The sequence below is a fragment of the Pogona vitticeps genome, chromosome 4 (assembly GCF_051106095.1).
Source record: "Pogona vitticeps strain Pit_001003342236 chromosome 4, PviZW2.1, whole genome shotgun sequence".
Taxonomy (NCBI): domain Eukaryota; kingdom Metazoa; phylum Chordata; class Lepidosauria; order Squamata; family Agamidae; genus Pogona; species Pogona vitticeps.
The window spans coordinates 87,257,613-87,277,556 of record NC_135786.1 but is presented as its reverse complement, the minus strand read 5'-3'; the positions used below and the strand labels follow the sequence as shown (position 1 = coordinate 87,277,556).

Genomic DNA, 19,944 nt, shown 5'->3' with positions numbered 1-19,944 from the left:
ATAATAATAATAATAATAATAGCCACATCACTTCAGTTTGGGCTTAGAAAGATGGCAGAAAAAAGAAGAAAAAGATAGGAAAAGTAATGAAAAGTAAGGCAACAGTCCTATACTTAAATATCTGGGAGTAACTCCCAACGAATTCAATGGGATTTACTTGTGAGTAAAGAGTGCACTGATAAGGGAGCCACTCCAGCTGGGACTTAGGACAATTTCAGAAGATGAGGAGCCCCACAGTATTTGTTCCAGTCAAGCCTTATTTCTCCTTATGATGAAACCAAGTGGAAGGGCCACCAATGAACACATAGTTGAACAGGCAGCACAGTTAAATCCTATGCTAACATTCATGCTGAATCCACCCAACAAAGTCATTCTCATCAGCTGAAAATGAGAGATCAAAATCTTATCCTTTCCAGTTTCTTAATGGTGAGAAAGTATTACCTGGGCCCTTCAAGGCCATACTGTTGTCACTATGCCCAGACTCTTTGCTTCCATTGCCCAGTACTTTTCCATCCTACCTACAGTGCAGTTTCCCAGGGATAAAAGTGGTCAGTTGATCTAACTAGAAAAATACTATATGGGGAGTAGTTTTAAAAAAAGTACCACCTTCACTGTTTCTGGAGATAGCAAGCTGCCAAAGGGCCTTCTACCATTTGAACTCCCTCTTAAATCCATTAGAATCTTGTCGGTCTATGGCCAGAATCTGATGGGCATTTGTGTGAGGTTTGTGAAACTTGCCATGGCTAATTGTAACTAACTGATGAAGTGGCAGGCCATGTTTTGGTTGCAAGCCTAGTCATACAACCGGTTTCACCTGAAGACCTTGTCAGTTAGGCACAGTTAGCTGTGGCAAGGTATGCAGACATAGTACAACCACGAATAAGATTCCAGTCTATATCAGAAATCACATGCACAGTGAGTTAAAGAAAAGCTTTAGTGCAGGAAAGCCAGAGCAAGGAAAAGTTATTTTTTTGGATGATAATTCCTAGAATCCCCCAGCTAGAATGTCCAGTACTCAAACTGTCTGGGGATTATGGGACATGTAGTTCAACATTACCAAACTCTGGTTTATTGAAGAGTGCAGGGGTATATGTTTTGGTGGATTTGCTCCTCTTCTATTCTGTTATTTCAAGGTCTTTTCTGCCTAAAATTATACTAAATAATGTTTTTTCCTGTTCATGCAATCTTTTTTCCTGCTTTGAATCTCTCTCTCTATATAGGTTGGACTCTATCTAGAAGGTTTGACTGATTTCCTTAAAAGACAAGATCTTCAGTTTTTCCAGGACTTGACATACAAAAAATTAAAGGAGCTTGCGAAACTGGTATGTGAATTTACCCTTGAATTATAATAATTGTCTTAGAATTATGGCAGCTCACATACCTTGCCACTTTAACATCTGTAAGACACCCCTGTGTGTCAAATCACTTGCATTTTGCAAGCATAAGCCTGTTTCTGATTGTCAGTGGAAATGCTTTCAAATTCTGCAGTCACAGAACCCAATTGTTAAAAATAAATATAATTCAAATCATTATGTATTTTATTAGAATCTTCTGCTAAATGTGCTTGATACTTTAGTGTATGTTAAAATAATGGCTAGAGAACTCAGAGAAATGGAGCACCTGATTACTGAACTGGGATTGGAAATCTGATTCCTTATTTGTTTCCCGGGAGAAGAGCCATCGTTTGTAGCCTTGGTCAAGCTGCACAGTCCCAGGGCACCCCTAGAAGAAGTGAATGGCAAACCATTTGTGAGAACTCTATACCAGGAGAACCCTCAAAATGGTTGCCGTAAATCTGAATCAACCTGACATCATGTAATTATTATTATAAAGGAATTGGAAGCCCTGTGTTTCACTTTATTATAGGAGTCAATCAATAATTTAAGGTAAACTGAAATTAAATAAAAACTAACTTATTTCTGTTGATTTCCTCTTGCCTTCCTAGCTTCAGCAATGGAAGGAACAGCCTTCAGAAAAGCCCATGGTATCCGGCTATCTAAAATTATTTAGCCATGAAATTGTCTTTGGTAGTCTTGATGGAGAATTCGTCCGGATGGTTGAGAAGGTATGTCTGCTTCTGTGAATCTGAACATGTATGGAAATAGTATCCTTTCACAATTTCTTTTAATAGGCTTGCATTTTTCTTTTTCTATAGCTTTTGAACAGATCAGCAGAGCTCCTGATTACTCTCATCCGAAAAGGACTAATGGGCACATGGACTCAGCCCATAATGATAGGAGAGCTTCGACAGATCGTACCAATCTGTGTGGGCTTCCCATTGGAATTTGGATTATATAGCAGTGGTGTGGTACATGCAGCAGCCAAACGTGAGTATCAACCTACAGAAGCCATCTTTAAGATGTGCTTCAAAGATTCATTATTGAAATTTAGGTGCTCTAAGTCTTGACATGAGTCTGCTGCAGAGAAAATTACTAAGGGGAAAGATGTTGGACTACAGTGGAATGGCTGGTGGAGAATGGATTCATCATCCTTTCACCTCTCATCTTCCACTTCTCCCACTGCAAACTGTCTGATATTTTGCTATAGCCCCAGTTTTCTACCATTCCATGCTAGATGCTTTGCACTGAGCAGTCAATGAATTGTAATTACTAATTCCCAAGGAGTGTCTTTGCAGTACAAAATTTGTATCTTGGAGTTTTTACTGTTTAAATATGAAGTGCTTGTGAAAGTCAGGTAAAAACTCAACAGAGCAGTTTGGCTACTGACGCACTGTATCTGGATCGCACATCACACTTGTAATAAACACATGGAATAGCAGATCCTCTTTTTTAAAAAGGTGAAATATTAAAATTAAATCCAAGAATATATCCTAAAATAGCACTTCTATTGATCTTTGACAGTGAGCAATGGAATTGTACAATGAAATAATTGATCACAAATTTAGTAGCAGTGGCTGAATTATAACAGCAAAGAACTAGAAAGTTAAGTGCGGTCTCCAGTTAAATGAATGGTATAAAGAACTGTGGAATATTAATGATGATAAGTAATGATAAATTAACATGTAATATTAAAGTAAGAAAAGGAATGACAAATAAGAACATGTTTAGAGATAATGGGGGGGGAATTTATTGAATTTGTATTAACAAAGGGGAAGGGTTATGTAGCTCTGCAGGAGTCAATGTAATTCTGGAAAAGGAATGGGGCTCTGTAAGAGGAAGGAAATCGGGTATCTCCAGTGGTCCCAATGTGCACATAGAGTTGTATATGTTGTTGTTTTTTTCCTTTTGATTCATTGTTTAGTTGTTAAATAAAATTATTTTTAAAAAAGAAAGAAATAGCAGATCCTGTGAGAAAATAGCCATGCCAGTATTAGGAATCACCCAGATGATCCAGTTGGATATGATTACTTCCCATTACATTTTCTTCATCCAGACATTACAAATGCTATGGAAGATCCAGCCAAGAATGATGTCACAGCTGGTCAATTTATCTATCAGTACAAAATAGTAATTTTTTATTATTTATTTATCTAGGGACTTTCTGTCATTTCAAAGTTAGCTGAAGCTATTCTGGTGTTTCATTATGAGCTATTACACAATTATTTATTTTCTGATGGTAAGGCAGTAACAAAGATAACACAGTGGACCTTATTTAATGAATAATCTTATGTTAAACAGCTCTTCTTTTAAAAGTATTAACAATTTTCATGATATTTATCATACCCTTCTATCCTTGTTTTGATCAAATCCATATCACATAATCTTTTTTAGTGTTTAGTAAACTCTTTATAGCTTTGTGAAAAAGAAAATATCTTACCAGTTCACTTAATGCTGAAAGTCTTTCTGAACTTTATTTGCTTCTTTTTGGTTCTGGCATTGAACTGCTTCTCATTTTCTGTAGTTAATGGGCAGATATCTACCCCAATGACTGGTGACTTCAAGCTTGACCACCTGCTTGAAAACAACATGCATCTTAGCGCTGAGATGACCTCCAGGTAAGTGTGGTTACTACTTGAAATTAGGTTTGATTCCTTTCCTGGTGATCAACAAATTAAAAAAGAAACTATGTACCTAGGTTTGGGAGTATTTATTAGCATTGGCTTTGTGTCTAGACAGGAAAAGGCTGAGTTTGTAGGCCAAATTAGTTTTTGCATTTATTACATTTTCCCCCAAAGTTGATCATTCAAGTGGTGAAAGTCATCTGTTTGTTGTAGAACATGATTTTTCTACACCTTTATATCTTATATTTACTGTGCCTGACTCGTATTGGTGAGAAACATACTTTTCTGAATCTGAAGGAAACATGGGTTGATCAAGGGAATACATGTTGCTTTTAAAGTTTAAAGTTTGACCTTCAACTATAATACCCAGCCACATTGTCAGGCCACTGGAGAAAAAGCTGCCCTTCGGCGCATATTAATTTTGTACGTATGTATTTAGTTAAACATGTACAGCCTGGCCCATATCACAAGATCTCAGAGCCACAGAAGACAATTTAAAAATATAAAATATTTAAAATAATTTAAAGTTAAATGCCTAAAACACGTAAAATCAAAATGTTAAAGCTATTACATTAAAACCTGCATAGGCTAAGATCTTCAACCCCTAAAGGTTGTAACAGTAAATATATGATACCAATGCTGGTGCCACTGAAAATTCCAAGAAGAGGCATTCCACAGTCGAGGTGCTACAACCAAGAAAGCTCTCCCTGTGTTTCCACATAATGTATAGTTCTCAATGCTGGGATGCAGAGGAGGGCCTCGCCAGCAGATCTTAAAGACCAGGCAGGTTTATACAAGGAGAGGCACTCCTTCAAATATCCAGGTCTCAAGACAGTAAGCACTTTGGAGGTCATAATCAATACCTTGTAACCAGACCAGCAGCAATATTGGCCGCCAGTGACATATGGGTCCTTAGATATGTTCCTGTTAGCAGTCTAGCTGCTGTATATTGCAGTTGCTGCAGCATCAAATATCATGTAGAGTACATTGCAGTAGTCTAGGTAAGACTACTAGGGCATGAACAACTGTGGCTGCATTGTCCCTATCCAGGAATGGTCACAGCTGACGGACCAGTCAAAGGTGATCTTAGGCACTCCAAGCTGCTGAGCTCACATGAACCTCCAGTCACAAAGTTGAATCCAGGAGGACCCCAAAAACGATGCACCCTTCTTCTTCATGGGAAGTGTGAGTGCATGCAGGTCTCCTACCCAGCTCCCATATCTGAGAACCACAAAACTTCTATCTTGTCAGGATTCATCTTCAGTTTATTGGCCCTCATCCAGCCCATGACAGCTTCAGAACATTGGTTTGCACAGCCCTAGTTAACCCCAATGATAGGGAGAAGTAAAGCTGAGTGTCATCAGCATATCAAAGGCATCCAACCCTAAAACTCCTAATGTCGTCTCCCAGCAGCTTCCTATTAAACAACATGGGAGGTAGAGTTGAACACTACGGCACCCCACAGCTTATCACTGTGGGGCTGAGCAGAAGTCCCCCAGCGCCAGGCCTTGGAACAGATAGAAATAGAACCACGGTAATACAGTGGCTCCCATTCCCATTCCACAGAGCTGGTCTAAGAGGATACCACGATCAATGGTATCAAAAGCTGCTGGGAGATCCAGAAAAATCAACAGGGCCCCACAGTCCCCCCGCCTTTGGAGCAGCTAAGGGTGCAATCAGGCAGTGATAGAGGATTGTGTCCAATTACGCTTGAAGGATTGCTGTGGGTATGGAGCAGGATCAGGCAGGTTCATGATTTTCAGTGCATCATCTCTTTGCCAGAAAAGAGTTCATACCAAACAGTGCCACAAGCTGTCCGAAATGCGAGTCATCCTCATCTGGTGGGGAGGAAGAATAAACAATACAGTATACTGTTTCCATAATGGTTATTTTCCAAAGGGGTCCTGCTATTTTCTAATCACAATGGCTCATTTACCTATGCTTTCCCTAAGAACAGACTGTCTGTCTGGTTGACCTATTGGCCATCAGGGAACTGCACATCCCGTCATTCTGCCACCTTTAATCCTTTCTTTTTTAAAAGCCCCCAAATTGTCAGAATACACAAGACAAAAAGGCATTTGTCTACACAGTTTACTTGCATATGTGGATGCTACTCACAGAAGCCAGAACATGGAAGAAAGGAATTTCAAAATCAAAAATACATTTCTGTCAGTGGAAGATATAAAGTCTCTAGTACTGCATTTGTTATGACCGTTCTCGGTTTCAGAATCTATTCATTCTTTCAGTAGAAGAGTGACACTGTTCTGACAAAAATGGTGGTACCTGTTTCATGTTTGTTTCAGTAATTATCCCATTAAGATTAAATGTGATGAGTCCTGTACGTATAATTCAAGCCAGTACGGAAACTAATCCTTTCTCCTTTTTTTCCCCCAGCGTATGTACTGATTTGGTGGCAGTGATGGGAATCAACACACCATATTTCCAGAATGGTCTTAAACTCCATGTACAATTCCATACTGGCCTTCCAGTGAATTTTGATGTCAACATTGACATGGACAAGGAAAGCCTGACATTTGAAACTATCCCAGTTGAAACAGAGACGGAATTATTTGATCTCAGGTACAATAGCCGGGTCACCATTTTAGCAACTGATTACTAATTGCATTGTTTGCTGTGTGTTTAGTCGTTTAGTCGTGTCCGACTCTTCGTGACCCCATGGACCAGAGCACGCCAGGCCCTCCTGTCTTCCACTGCCTCCCGGAGTTGTGTCAGGTTCATGTTGGTTGCTTCGCAGACACTGTCCAGCCATCTCATCCTCGGTCGTCCCCTTCTCCTCTTGCCATCACACCTTCCTAACATCAAGGTTTTTTCCAAGGACTCTTTTCTTCTCATGAGATGGCCAAAGTACTGGAGCCTCAGCTTCAGGATCTGTCCTTCAAGTGAGCATTCAGGGTTGATTTCCTTTAGAACTGATAGGTTTGTTCTCCTTGCAGTCCAGGGGATTCTCAAGAGCCTCCTCCAGCACCACAATTCAAAGGCATCAATTCTTCGGCGGTCTGCTTTCTTTATGGTCCAGCTCTCACTTCCATACATCACGACAGGAAAAACCATAGCTTTGACTATTCGGACTTTTGTTGGCAAGGTGATGTCTCTGCTTTTCAAGATGCTGTCAAGATTTGTCATCGCTTTCCTCCCAAGAAGAAGGCGCCTTTTAATTTCAGGGCTGCTGTCTCCATCTGCAGTGATCATGGAGCCCAGGAAGATAAAATTTGACACTGCCTCCATATCTTCCCCTTCTATTTCCCAGGAGGTGATGGGACCAGTGGCCATGATCTTAGTTTTTTTGATGTTGAGTTTCAGACCGTTTTTTGCACTCTCCTCTTTCACTCTCATTACAAGGTTCTTGTAATGAGTGCCAAGAACGCCCCATGATCAGAAACAAAAGGCATTGTTTGCTAACCTGACATAACTCTCATTTCTTAATCTCATAGATATTTCAAGAATTTTGTGCAGTGGGTTTTTTTAAATTCCCCCCCCCAATCATCATACTTCCAGCATTTCCCCCCTTAGAAGTTTATATACCTTTACAGCAATTTCTGTTATTTGGTGGCCATGATCTTACAGTTCTTACCAAGGCAATAAAGTAGATGAGATTTTTGCCTGCGTAAGGACCTCAGGATCATGTCTAATGAACTCTAAATGGACTACAGATCAAAGTACGGCTCTCTCTACAAGGGAATCCAAGAGTAAAAGGGATCACTGTGGCATCACAGAGCCTGGCCTGTTCTCTGGAATGATCAGTAAACTTTTTACCAACAGCTGACTAAATCACACACCTGCTTATGATCTTAAATTGCTTCTGTTCTTATTTCTATCCTTCATTAACATTAAGAACAGGATAAGGGGACATCAGAAAATTGTAACCTGCATATTTGATTCATTACCTACATAAAATATGTTATGCTTGTTCTTCCAGGGCTAAACTTTATGCTATTTCAAGAAGTGTGGATGTACCCAATTCAGCTAAGATCTTCCAGATTTTTCCAGAAGTGGAATCTGATGTTCCGGATCACAGCTTTAAATTTTCAAAAGAATATGATGTTGTGCAGGTATTGTCTACTAGTTTGTAAATACATAAACCAGAAGATCCATTTTCTGCTGATGTTTGATTATTTTTCTTGGACTTTTAAATGAATATCCTCAGCCAGTTATAGAATAAAAAGATAGAAATAGAATTTTAACAAAAAGCTTAATGAGTTAAGAATCTAGCTGCTGAGCTAGAGTTCAGGAGTTTGATTCCCCACTGGGCATCCTAGGAGTAAAGCCAGCCTGTGTAGCCTTAGGCAACCTGCACAGTCCCAGCGTGCCCCAAAAGTACTCAAGACACTGGAGTCCCCTCTGCCTAGGAAACCCTGGAAAAGGTCACCATAAATCACAATTGACTTGACAGTGCACAATTAATTAATGAACTAATAGAATCAAAGTGGACGTGGTGGCGCTGTGGGCTAAACCGCAGAAGCCTGTGCTGCAGGGTCAGAAGACCAAGCAATCGTAAGATCGAATCCACGTGACGGAGTGAGCGCCCGTCACTTGTCCCAGCTCCCACCAACCTAGCGGTTCGAAAGCATGCAAATGCGAGTAGATAAATAGGGACCACCTCGGTGGGAAGGTAACAGCATTCCGTGTCTAAGTCGCACTGGCCATGTGACCACGGAAGATTGTCTTCGGACAAACGCTGGCTCTATGGCTTGGAAACGGGGATGAGCACTGCCCCCTAGAGTCGGACACGACTGGACAAAAATTGTCAAGGGGAACCTTTACCTTTACCTTTTTAATAGAATCAAGATAAGTTGTTTATTTGCTACTGTTAAATAAATACTGTGTCTCAGTAACAACTCAAAACTGCTGTCTGTCCATACGATTGGTACATCAGATGGATTTATTCCTTTTCACAGTTGTTAGCTGTGTCCGCTGCACCTAGGCCTTTTTTCAAAACTATGCTGCAGTACAACTAGTTTCATTTCAAAAAAGGGCCCATCTTAGAATTTCTTGAGCATTGAAAATTCTTCTCCTTAACCAAAACATTATCTGCTGTTGTTCTTTTCAATGCAGCAAAGTATGAAGTATGATTTTGCATCAAAAAAGTTCATTTCCAACCGTAAAGAACAGCTTCAATACATGGAAGGAAAAATATTAAAGCCACCTGCCTTTTATTTCGAACTACCTGCTCTAGGATATCAGACGATTCTTACTGTGAAACACTGTGAGGCTGTTTTCCTCAAAGAAATGTATCTACCGAAAATTTTGGAAATATGTGAAATCAAGCTCACTTTGGCACCAGGTACAATACACATTAAACCTTTTTTCCCAATCTTAATTGCACGAACCATACACAGGCAGAAATCCTGTTGTGCTGCTATAGGTGTACTGATTAAAGGTGATTTGTGGGTGCATGTAACTTATATACAATGCAATGAAGTTGTGCATGTTTGGAAATGACCAAAGGAAGCCATTAATCAGCAGCCATTTGCCACTGCCAGTGGCATCATCACCATTGTGCACTCAGAGCTGCACAACAGAATTCCAGCCATCATCTTACACAACATGCCCCATTCCCTGATTTTGAATATTTGTCTGATTTCCTCTACTATGGTGCTTATAAAACTGCACCCTCTTTTTCCGCCCTCTTCCATCTCCCCCACCAATTCATGGCAGTCAGTTCTCAAAATCTACTGCCGAAAGAACTGAATATGTATAATGTAGATTTACAGTGGTTCCCAACCTTGGTTCCCCGGGTGTTCTCGGACTCAAACTCCCAGAAGCTTTCACCATTAGCTGAGCTGGCCAGGATTTTTGGGAGTCGTAGTCCAGAAATATTTGGGGACCCAAGGACATAAATGAAGTCAGACTGTTTATTTTTAAAGAATAAGCTGCTAGAGAATTATGTGTCATTCCTGAGCGAGAAGCTTCATTGGAAGGGAAATTGTTGCGAGAGTTTATCTCAAATACATTATGAGGGCCAGGGTGTTACTGTGTCATTACAACACAAAAAGGCCCTACGTCACGTCTGCGCATTCTTCTACTTGCAAAACGTTGGCACAAGGGGTGGCACTTTCTCTTAGGAAGCATATGTGTGATAGCTGATGTTCTGCAATGGAATCACACAATGGGGGATTGTGGGCTTGCAGAGCGGCACAATCCAGTGTAAGTCCATGAATGAAGGTAGATGCTATGTGAATGTTGACTAGGCCCACATATACTGATGAAACATATTTTCAAGAAATGTCTTCAGGCTGGGGGACAGATTCTACTGCATTTTGCATGTGCCACATAGATAGGATATTGGTGGGATAAGTTACACCTGTGGTGTTCAACAGTGGTTACCACTAACCAGAGCATCAGCGGTAGCTGCTTAATCCTTAAGAACCATTGCATTGATACATATGTGACTGTCTTTTTTATATATAGTAGGTGCTGCAAGAACCAAATTACAGCTAGAAGTTCAAGCAGGATCAAGAGCAGGTTCAGAAATAATCCAGCAGTGGGAGGGAGATGCTGAGTCCTCTTCATCAGAGGAACGAAAGGCTAAAAGGAAAAAGAAGAAAATACAGAAGACTGAAAGAAATGAACAAGTCTGTATGGTTTTTAAAATGAAAATAAAAAGGGGTGGGTGGGAAGAGAGAGGAATTGCATGGAAAAGAGGATAGCTGGTGAGGCATCCTCAGGACACCTCAGAAGGGAAAGAAATGTCACAGCAAGTGGCAATAGTTGTTTTCATGGAAGGTCATAGCACTAGGTCTGCAGAGGGGCACCTCAATAGAAAATGGAAGGGGGGAGCTTCTTTGGTCAGAAGACACTTATTGTTGGGACCTAGAAACCTCCCACTATTTGGTCATTCAAAACATTGTGTTTAATTTGACAACACTGTGGGAATGTGCAGAGTGGCTTTAAAAATATGTCTTCTTTTCCTCCTGTGAGCTCAAGGTAGCACACATGGTTCTCCTGCCTGCCTGCTTTTTCCTCTCAGAAATCCTGTGAGGTAGCTCAGGTTTAGGAAGAGTGGCTGGCCTCAGGCCACCTACTGAGTTTTCATGGCTCATCGTGGAACTGAAGCTGACTATCTCCAGTCCCACTCCAACATGTGCATCACACTGCCTTCCCACTTTCTACCTGTCAGTTTTTCGGTGAATTTGAGCCATGGAACAAATTTGGCATGAGGGCCCCAGGTCAAGGGCTCTCCAGAAGCCAGGTCAATAGAAGTTGTGAGATCATGCCACCCATAAATATCAGAGCTCCCTGTACTATGACTATTTGCTTGACTGGAGCATTTTTAAATGTTGGGTTATTTACTTGGAAGTAGGTAATATATAGTTTTTCAGGGCAAGGTACTGAAAAAGGTCTGAATTCCACCATCCCATTTTGCTTGTCATTCTCCTTTTTGTTCTTCCTGTGATTTTAGCCCCAGTTTTTGAGACACAGTAAGGCATCATCAGGGCTGACTACTACTCTAAGCACCATCCAGAATGATAGGAAACGCACAGTATTCCATCTGGTTCTACATGATGAACTACACTCCATTACACCTGCAGTACAAGTATTTGTGTCACACTTAAATGGATCCAAAAGAATGAAAATCTGTGCTGAAGTTTCCATTCTTGACTATCAACATGCCAAGGTAAGAAGAATTAAGACAGGTGCTATTTGTTTCTGAATCAAATCATGCAACATTAATTACAAATAGATATTGGAATGTTTCTAATCATACTGCTCAAATTGTGTTAATTTAGCTGAAGGTGCTATGCAACCTGGGCTTTTTAATTATTAACTTTGCATAAATTATTGAATGAAATCCATAGAATCAATGGAATTTAAATGTGTTTTTCCATTTGACAATTCTATCTAAGTAGGACAAGCAATTGCTTTCACGCCAGTGGCTTCTGTTCTTCACAACACTATAGAAGGCTACCTCCAAAATTTCCCCTTCATCACTTCCCTAAACTATATGGTGTGCTTGCTAAGCAGTGCGATGTTTCTTTTGTTTTGTATTCCATCAGGGATTTTTATCAAAACAGTGTAAATCTGATCATTAGTCACAACTGGAATAGACCTGCTAAATGGCAATTCATCATTTTTGTAAATTCTATTGATTCTACTCTAACTGGGTTTATGCCTAAAGCACTTTTCAGTTGTATAGGCTACTTTCTGCTTCCAAGCACTGGGTCCTTTGCCAGTCTGTGTGGCATTGGGCCAGCTACACATTCCCAGGGTGCCCCAGAAGAAAGGCATGGTAAACTGCATCTGAGTATTTGTCTACCTGGAAATCCCTGAAAAGGGTTGCTGTGAGTCAGAATTGACTTGTCGGCACATGATGATTATTATTTACTGTTTCTGTCACAGCAGTATTTCAAGCGGGAGCTCTGCTTGGCTGTCTTTTTATTAGGCTCCTGTCAGTTTCAAATTTTTTAGCACTTGCAATATTATCAGCCATCTTAGTATTTGTCCATGAGTCCAACTTATTTGGCACAAAGTGCATGAAGCCACTCTGGGAAGTCATTGTGAGATGACTAGATGCACAAATCACTCTTGGTGAGCCAAAGTTCACTTAGAAAGGGCCAAACAGTCTTGGCTTTGCCTTTCTGTGGCTCCTTTGTATGTGTGTTCTTGACGCACTACAGAGTTAAGATAGCTGAGCAAAATCTTCCGTGAAATGCAAAAAGGCCAGTGGGAAAAGGAAGCTTATTTCACCCACAGACCACCTCTTAATGCTTCCTTGTCAATGCATGTGTGTCTGACATCAATGCTCTGTATGTCAACATTCACTTAGTCCAGTTACATAAGTGAAATTCCCCAATATATCCTTTGGCTGTAAAGGATGGGAAATCGTATTTGCCTTTCAAAGATTGTTGTTACCAATATAAATGATCTGGTCCAGAACTATAGTTTGGGTAAAATTATTTTTGGTAGGCAGGGAAGGAGTGCAATAAAATGATTTGAAAAAGACACAGTCATAACTGCAATATTGTAGCTCATATAATGATTATAATTCATTGTCGACTATCTGCTTCTTTATAGGGTTACCTGAAATGGGGCCAAGACTGCCAAGACTATAGGATTGAAGGAAATATTGCATATGGACAGTTTTCTGGTTATCCGGCGATGCAAATTAAAGTGGAATGGCCCAGCATTCCTCCACAAATAGAAGATGTGGCAAGGGAGTAAGAGATTTAAAAAGCAATTGAACATTGCATTCAGATTTTGCATGGAAACTGAGCAAAGCAAAAAGCAAATCGTGCTGCTTATATGCCGCCCCATAGTGCTTCAAGCACTCTCTGAGCAGTTTACAAGTTAATTATGCAGGCTATACATTGCCCCCTCAGGAAGCTGGGTACTCATTTTACCAACCTCGGAAGGATAGAAGGCTGAGTCAACCTTGAGCCGCTACCTGGGATTGAACCCCAGGTCGTGAGCACAGTTTTGGCTGCAGTACAGCGGTTTAACCCTGTTTGTTTGTTTCATTTCCCCCCCACTAAAAGTAGTACTCTTTATGGGTAATAAATATAATTTAAAATAAGTTAAAACAAAACAATTGAAAAGGCCAAGTTGAAACCATGGATCTTCAGAGCCTTCCTAAAAGCAGAGGGAGGGAACAATTTGCATTCTAAGGGAGATGCATTTAAAATATTTTTCAATTATATACTACCTACACTGGGGGAGCAACACAGGAGAAAGCTAGTTCAGCCAGAGGCAAAATAATTGTCTGTTTACAACCCAGACAAAACCAATTTAATTAAAATATATAACTCTTCCTCTTATCCTGTCAGATGAGACTCTACTGATAGTTTCTCATTGAAAGTGACAAGAATCCGGCTGTGGACAAAACTTTTTCCATTCCATAGGCCACTGAATTTGCTTTCCTTAAACTGTCTGCTGAATTATTTGACCAGTTATGATTATAAATTTTTTCTCCTCAATTTTCTTCTAGGCTTTTGACATTTATCCCAGGTACTGCCTATATGCTTGGATGGTCTGAAGTGGAACAGAAAAATCCTCCACAAGAAGCTTCTGCAGTGGTGGCTCTCGTGTCTCCAAGAACCTGTGATCTTATTCTCAGGTTACCTCATGTAAATATTTTTCTTTGTGGTGTTGTCATTATTGTTAGTGGGGAGGACACTACCCTGTGTCAGCTAAAGTGATTTGTGCCTACTTATCAGAACTCACAGTGAGAGAGTTGAAAATGTCCTCCTCTTATCTGTCCAGACAGGCAGATCTTTTAAGTGCTACATGGCTGAGGCATCAAGCATGGAAAAAAGAAAAAAGCTATGCTTTCTTCCAGCTGACCAAAGATAGAACAAAAGCAGGCTAATTTGCCAAATGTCAATGAAGGCAAAGTATTTTGCATTAGAAGAGAGCTCTCCTTCTAATGACACATTAACTGAATTTTCTCATTTGGTCTCACATCCTCCAGGAATTGATGGTGTTTCCGTCAGTCATAGAAAGTCCATCATGCAGGTTTCAAGGAGGATGTAAGCCCTTTTCATTGGTTCTCCCTTATGTCCCTAGAATGGTGAGAAGTGAGAGAGGTGAAAGTCTCTACCAGTCTTGCCCCTGAGACCCTCCGCTGCTCTCGATCCCCACAGTTCACACATTGGGATTTAAGAGCTGACGTGCCTAACTTCAAACCTGGAATAATGAGGCTGTAAATTGCAGTGAGAACCTATAACGAGAGAGCCAGGGTCCTCAGATCACGTGTCCAACCACAAGGTATGGATGGTGAAGGCAGGATTGGTGAGGCAGGACAGTGAAGATGGGCCCAAGACATACTGCTCCCCCTTCATGATTTTGACCATGTTGAGGCAAAGGACTGGTGACAGCTTTACTCTCTGGAGATGATACTGTTAATTTATACCAACAACAGCAGTATTTCTCTTTATCAATGGTACATATATGGCGTAAGTACCTTTGTGCCAGTTGGGCATTTCAATGACTTAACTGCCAATTGTTTGCACTGTTAAACTGCAGTTCCTCTCACTTCAGTAAATAGACAAACAGATCAGCAAATAAAATCAAACTACCCATGACAGGAGCCACGAAGTCACACTAGCTCTACAATCAAGATCATTCCTTCCCAAATCTACAAGGAATGCTGTAGATGGGAAGAAGGTTAGCGGTGACCTCCAAGAATATACAATGGTGCCTTGCAAGACAATTTTAATTCGTTCTGCGAAAATTGTCGTCTTGTGAAAAAATCATCTTGCGAGGTTCCCTATGCATCGGTCTCAAAAAAAAAGTCTTGCGAAGCATCGGTCTAAAACAAAAGTCTTGCGAAGCATCGGTCTAAAAAAAAGTCTTGCAAAGCATTGGTCTAAGAAAAAATCTTGCGAAGCACTGTCATAGAAAAACAAACATCTTGTGAGGCACCATAGTGATCACAAAAACTAATCGTCTTGCGGGTTTTCATCCCGCGAGGCAATCGTCTAGCAAGGCACCACTGTATGTGGCAAAATAGGAAAGAACTCTGCCAGGTGATTAATAAGAAGAGCAAGTAAAGGAACTATTTATTCTGCTTCCAAACGATATAGAAACCTTGGTCAAGGATTATGGACCTGAAAAGAGGAAAGCTTGTGGGATGCTCAGGCTGAGCCAAAATTAAAGGGGCAGGGGGTGAAAAGAGGGGAGTGGGTAGTTCATGCTGTACTGCGTATCGAGTCCCTGAAAGTGGCTGCGGCGACTCCAAGGCACAAGCTACAGAGCATGATGTGCCTCTTCTCTTGCCAGGAGAGCAGTGGGTTTGGATACAGCTCAATGCATCACGATAGCCTGGTCTCTTTAAACTCACAGCTCCCTCGATTTCACTGAGACTCATTGCAGCAGCATGCCCAAAGTCTCACTGGTGTGGCATCTCTTCTCTTCCCTTGGTAGTTGCTTTGCCAGGGAAAGGGAGCAATCCTGACCTCGTACTAAAAGCTGCTCAGAAATGTTACCTGTCCACGACAGCAAAATTTCAGCTTAATCCTAGAGAACTATTTCTTTTAAGATATGCATGACCTGTAAAAACATGTTTAAACATGTATTACTAAATTTTGATGTAGCTAGATTCTACTCACTTCACATTTCTAACAAAGTCTAACCCCGCCCTTTGTTGCTATGCCTTGAAGTCAAGAAATATTACAGGCATATTAAAGTAATTCTTTTTTTTCCAGGTTACAATTTATGACACAAACATCAAGTTCCCAGTTTCACTTCCTGTGCGCCAACATACAGAAGCTTTAGCTGTCCCATCCCGTGCTTGGGACTTTGTCTCTTATCTGCCAACCTTGGTTGCTGAAAACCTGAAAGGTTAGTAAGAGAATTGTCCTCCTGCTTCCAGCATTATATGCAAAGTCTGGTTTAACCAGAGGTATAAAAAAAATGAAACCCAGGAAATCTGGGTCCCCTCAACCTCTGAGAGTCTCGTCACCTCTTTCACAGCCTACACAATGCGCTGACACACTTTCAGATTTGGAAACTGACTGTGGAAAACATAAGAATGTTTATATTGTCAGAATTATTAACTGTAAAAATTAGAAATTACTGCTGATAGTGTTTACTTTTCAGGTCACTGTTCAGTATCCGAAGACAGTGTCACAACTTTTAATGGAGTGAATTTTCAGTATATCATGCCCACAAGTTCGTACCATGTTTTAGCCTGGGACTGCAGCTCAGAAATGAAGTTTCTGGTGATTGCAAAGAAAGTGGAACAGCCCAGTCATTTGAAAATCATCCATATCAAACTTGCAAATCTGTAAGTAATGCATTCAAAATTAAGCTGCTCAAAATCTAAGAAACCAGCTAATGAATGGGGATTTGTAATAAGATCAGCAGCAAGAGCAGTTACATTAGACACTCCCTGAATTACATACTTTTGCCATCAAGTATAGGATTTTAAATAAAGCAGTAAAACCATTATAATTCAGTGTCCAATGGTAAATTGATTACACTCAAGGAAGTAGTCATCATTTCAGTGGCATATAGCAAATTAGTTAAAGTTCCCCTTGCTGATGGAAGGCTTTTAGCAAATGTATCTATCAGTAGGAAGCAGGAGGTAGGTACAATAGGACCCCCTTGTGCATGGGATCAGTATCCACTGATTCACATTTCCACAGTCTGGAAATGTTTAAAATATTAAAAGAAAAACTTCTCCCCCTCAAAAAAAACACATATTTTTAATACTCAAGTTACCAGAACTAGCCACTAACTGGAGGCAGAGACTATGCTATGTATAGCACTTGCTATAAAAATATTATTCTGTGTTTTTCAGCAAACACAGTTGGAGTCAATTCCCCTCAGATATGGGGGCCCTATTGTAGTTTTCTCTTGATCCCATCTTTCCTCTGAACATTCCCCTCCCTCCCCTTCACATCTCCTCCATCAAGTTTTGGACCACGGCAGAGTGGCGATGGGTTGCAGAAAGAGGAATTTGAAGACATCACATGTTTTTTTAATATTTATTTATTTATTTGTTTGTTTGTTTGTTTGTTTGTTTATTTATACCCCGCCCCTCTAGACCATGTCTACTCGGGGCGGCTTACAACATAAAAATCAATATAAAATATATATAATCATTAAAAATACAATTACTATATTAATTAAGACAATTAATTTAGGAAAAAAAATTACCAAGATGGGGTAGGATAAGGAAAGAAGAAAGAAAAAGACTTAGCTGACTGGAGGGAAAGCCTGCCTAAATATCCAAGTTTTTAATTGTCTTTTAAAAACATTGTCCGTGTCTTCTCTTTATGGAACTCTCCACAAAGCTGTGGGTTGGCCCAGGGACACAGCTGGATAGCAATCAATGCAAGTACAGTACCTTTATACAGCAGGGACCCATTTTGGGTGTACAGTACATGCTTTTCTGAAATGCAGGATGTGCATGTGTTATCGCATTAATTAAACCAGATTGTTCTGTTTGAAGTGATGTTGACGTGCTTTCTTCAAATGGTCACGTTCAAATGCGGATTAATGGGACTGAAATTCCGGAAGAGAATCTCCCTTACGTTTCCACGTCAGGTATGTAACTCCACGTCCTTTCTGTCTTTCTCAGAAAACTGTAATCCACTTGACCTATCTATGGCATGGGTGCTCAGAGATGGGAGAAATATTACAAGCAAAACACACAATATGGTCAGATATTGAAGCAAAATGTCTAATGCCAATTAGTAAAAAGCCCCTCCCTTAGCAACCAGTTGCCAAAAGACTACTTGAATAAAAAGGTATTTGGCTAACTAGTTGATTTTTGAATCCTAAACCCAATATTATATTTATTCAATTAATGGCCAAAATCCTATTGGGTAGGGTATGCCTGCACAACAGGTATGACATCATCAACATTAGCATATTACCACTCATTAAATACCTCAATTTATGACTTCACTGCATCATGCATGAGCCATGTGCACCCTGAAATCACAAAAGGAAGACTTTAATCAGCAGCAAACTGCCACTGCCAAAAATATCATTCCCATTGTGCATGAGGAGCTGCACAACAGGATTTCAGCCAACATTTTATACTCATAATACCATGTGGAGAGAATCCCAGCTTGTGCAACTGTCACATGAATAGCCACAGCATTTCAGCTGCAAATGGCTGGCTTTCATAATTATAGTAGGACACACACCCCGTCCATGGAATCTTATATTCACTTATACACTGCCTGAAATAGTGAATAAAAAACTCAGAAATACATGATATGTATTTCCAAGGTGTATTTACCAGAATTGGTCACTAGATAAAGAGAACACATTACCGTATCTTTTCATTTATAAGATGCCCCCCCCTTTTCTAACCCCCAAATTAAGAAAACCTAGCTTTGAGTATTCAGCATCTGGGCTTAGAACGCTTGGACATTACGAGTCCCTGTTGTATCTGAGCACTGCCTACAGCTCCACCTCCAATGAAGTATGTTCCAATTGGTTTGTTCAGCATCAGCTGACATCAGTTCCATAAGGCTCGTGAGGAAGCTAAGTCTCCTGACTGTAGGAAGCTAAGCCTCATGATTGAAGGAAGCTTGTTTGCAGAGGCAAGGTACGGGCCCATTTTGTTCTCTCCTCAGCTTATTTCCATGTACAAGATGCGCCTCAAATTTCAATGTAATGATTTTAGGGAAAAGCAGTGTCTTATACACAGAAAAATACGGTATGTATAGCATTTACTATTAGGCACCTTTTCAGTATCTACAGTAGGGGGCTTGAAACCAATCCCCTGCAGATACCTCAGTCTACTGTACTGGAATAATTATATGAGTTATGATTACAACCATCTTTGAGATACTAAATAACTTTGCTTTCTGGATACAGGTGGATATATCTTCATCAACTGCGATAAGAATGGTTTCTTACTAAAAGCCCCAGAAAACGGCATTGAAAAGCTTTTTTATGATGGAAACAATTTAAAGGTATACTTCCTCTCCCCTGCCCATTGTTCTTTTTTTGTTATGCCCTGTTCCTAATGCTTTGGATCGCTTTTAAAGTATATATATATGGTCAGCCCTGCTCAGACTTTTATTGTGTTCTCATGCAGATTCAAGTACCTTTCTGGATGAGTGGGAAAAATTGTGGAATTTGTGGAAGATATGATGCTGAGTATGAACAGGAATACAAGATGCCCAATGGAAACATAGCTGAAAATGCAAAAAGCTTTGCCCAGTCTTGGGTGGTTCCAGAGGACTGGGTCACAGGTTAGCAACATTTCCACAATATTTATACATTTGGACACATAGTCAACCATCAGACACGTTTGCTGATTGGTCAAGAACCAATTAAGAAAAACATACAAACAAATCTTCCTCACTGGCAGTGGGACAAAAAGGATCATGTGGGGTTGGTATGCCATTTGGGTGGAAAGACTGCACCAGAGGGCATTCTGGACATCCTAGCAATTCTATTTAGCCTGCTTCAGCCCATTCCAGAACAGGTATATAGACAAGCCCATACTTTAAGGTTTTATCTCATCTATTATATTGCACTAGGAGGGCCCAAAACATAAG

The 19,944-nt window shown here is 40.3% G+C and overlaps 1 protein-coding gene and 1 long non-coding RNA gene across 2 annotated transcripts in view; one reads left to right on the top strand and one right to left on the bottom strand.

Annotated features, from left to right (window-relative positions):
• Positions 1-19,944, top strand: part of LOC110079758 (vitellogenin-2) — a 47,689-nt gene that overhangs the window by 24,672 nt on the left and 3,073 nt on the right. Inside the window, exons 15-30 of the mRNA XM_020795077.3 lie at positions 1,221-1,322; positions 1,946-2,065; positions 2,156-2,327; positions 3,862-3,955; positions 6,356-6,541; positions 7,899-8,031; positions 9,035-9,263; positions 10,391-10,554; positions 11,382-11,597; positions 12,995-13,137; positions 13,905-14,043; positions 16,123-16,258; positions 16,517-16,703; positions 17,874-17,968; positions 19,256-19,353; positions 19,479-19,635. Of these exons, the coding sequence (XP_020650736.3) occupies positions 1,221-1,322; positions 1,946-2,065; positions 2,156-2,327; positions 3,862-3,955; positions 6,356-6,541; positions 7,899-8,031; positions 9,035-9,263; positions 10,391-10,554; positions 11,382-11,597; positions 12,995-13,137; positions 13,905-14,043; positions 16,123-16,258; positions 16,517-16,703; positions 17,874-17,968; positions 19,256-19,353; positions 19,479-19,635 (2,371 nt within the window). The remainder of the gene's footprint in view (positions 1-1,220; positions 1,323-1,945; positions 2,066-2,155; positions 2,328-3,861; positions 3,956-6,355; positions 6,542-7,898; positions 8,032-9,034; positions 9,264-10,390; positions 10,555-11,381; positions 11,598-12,994; positions 13,138-13,904; positions 14,044-16,122; positions 16,259-16,516; positions 16,704-17,873; positions 17,969-19,255; positions 19,354-19,478; positions 19,636-19,944) is intronic.
• Positions 13,634-19,483, bottom strand: LOC144588793 (uncharacterized). The gene is made up of 2 exons (XR_013544501.1): positions 17,769-19,483; positions 13,634-16,635 (listed from the first exon to the last, which is right to left on the bottom strand). It is a non-coding gene; the product is annotated as an uncharacterized LOC144588793 (long non-coding RNA).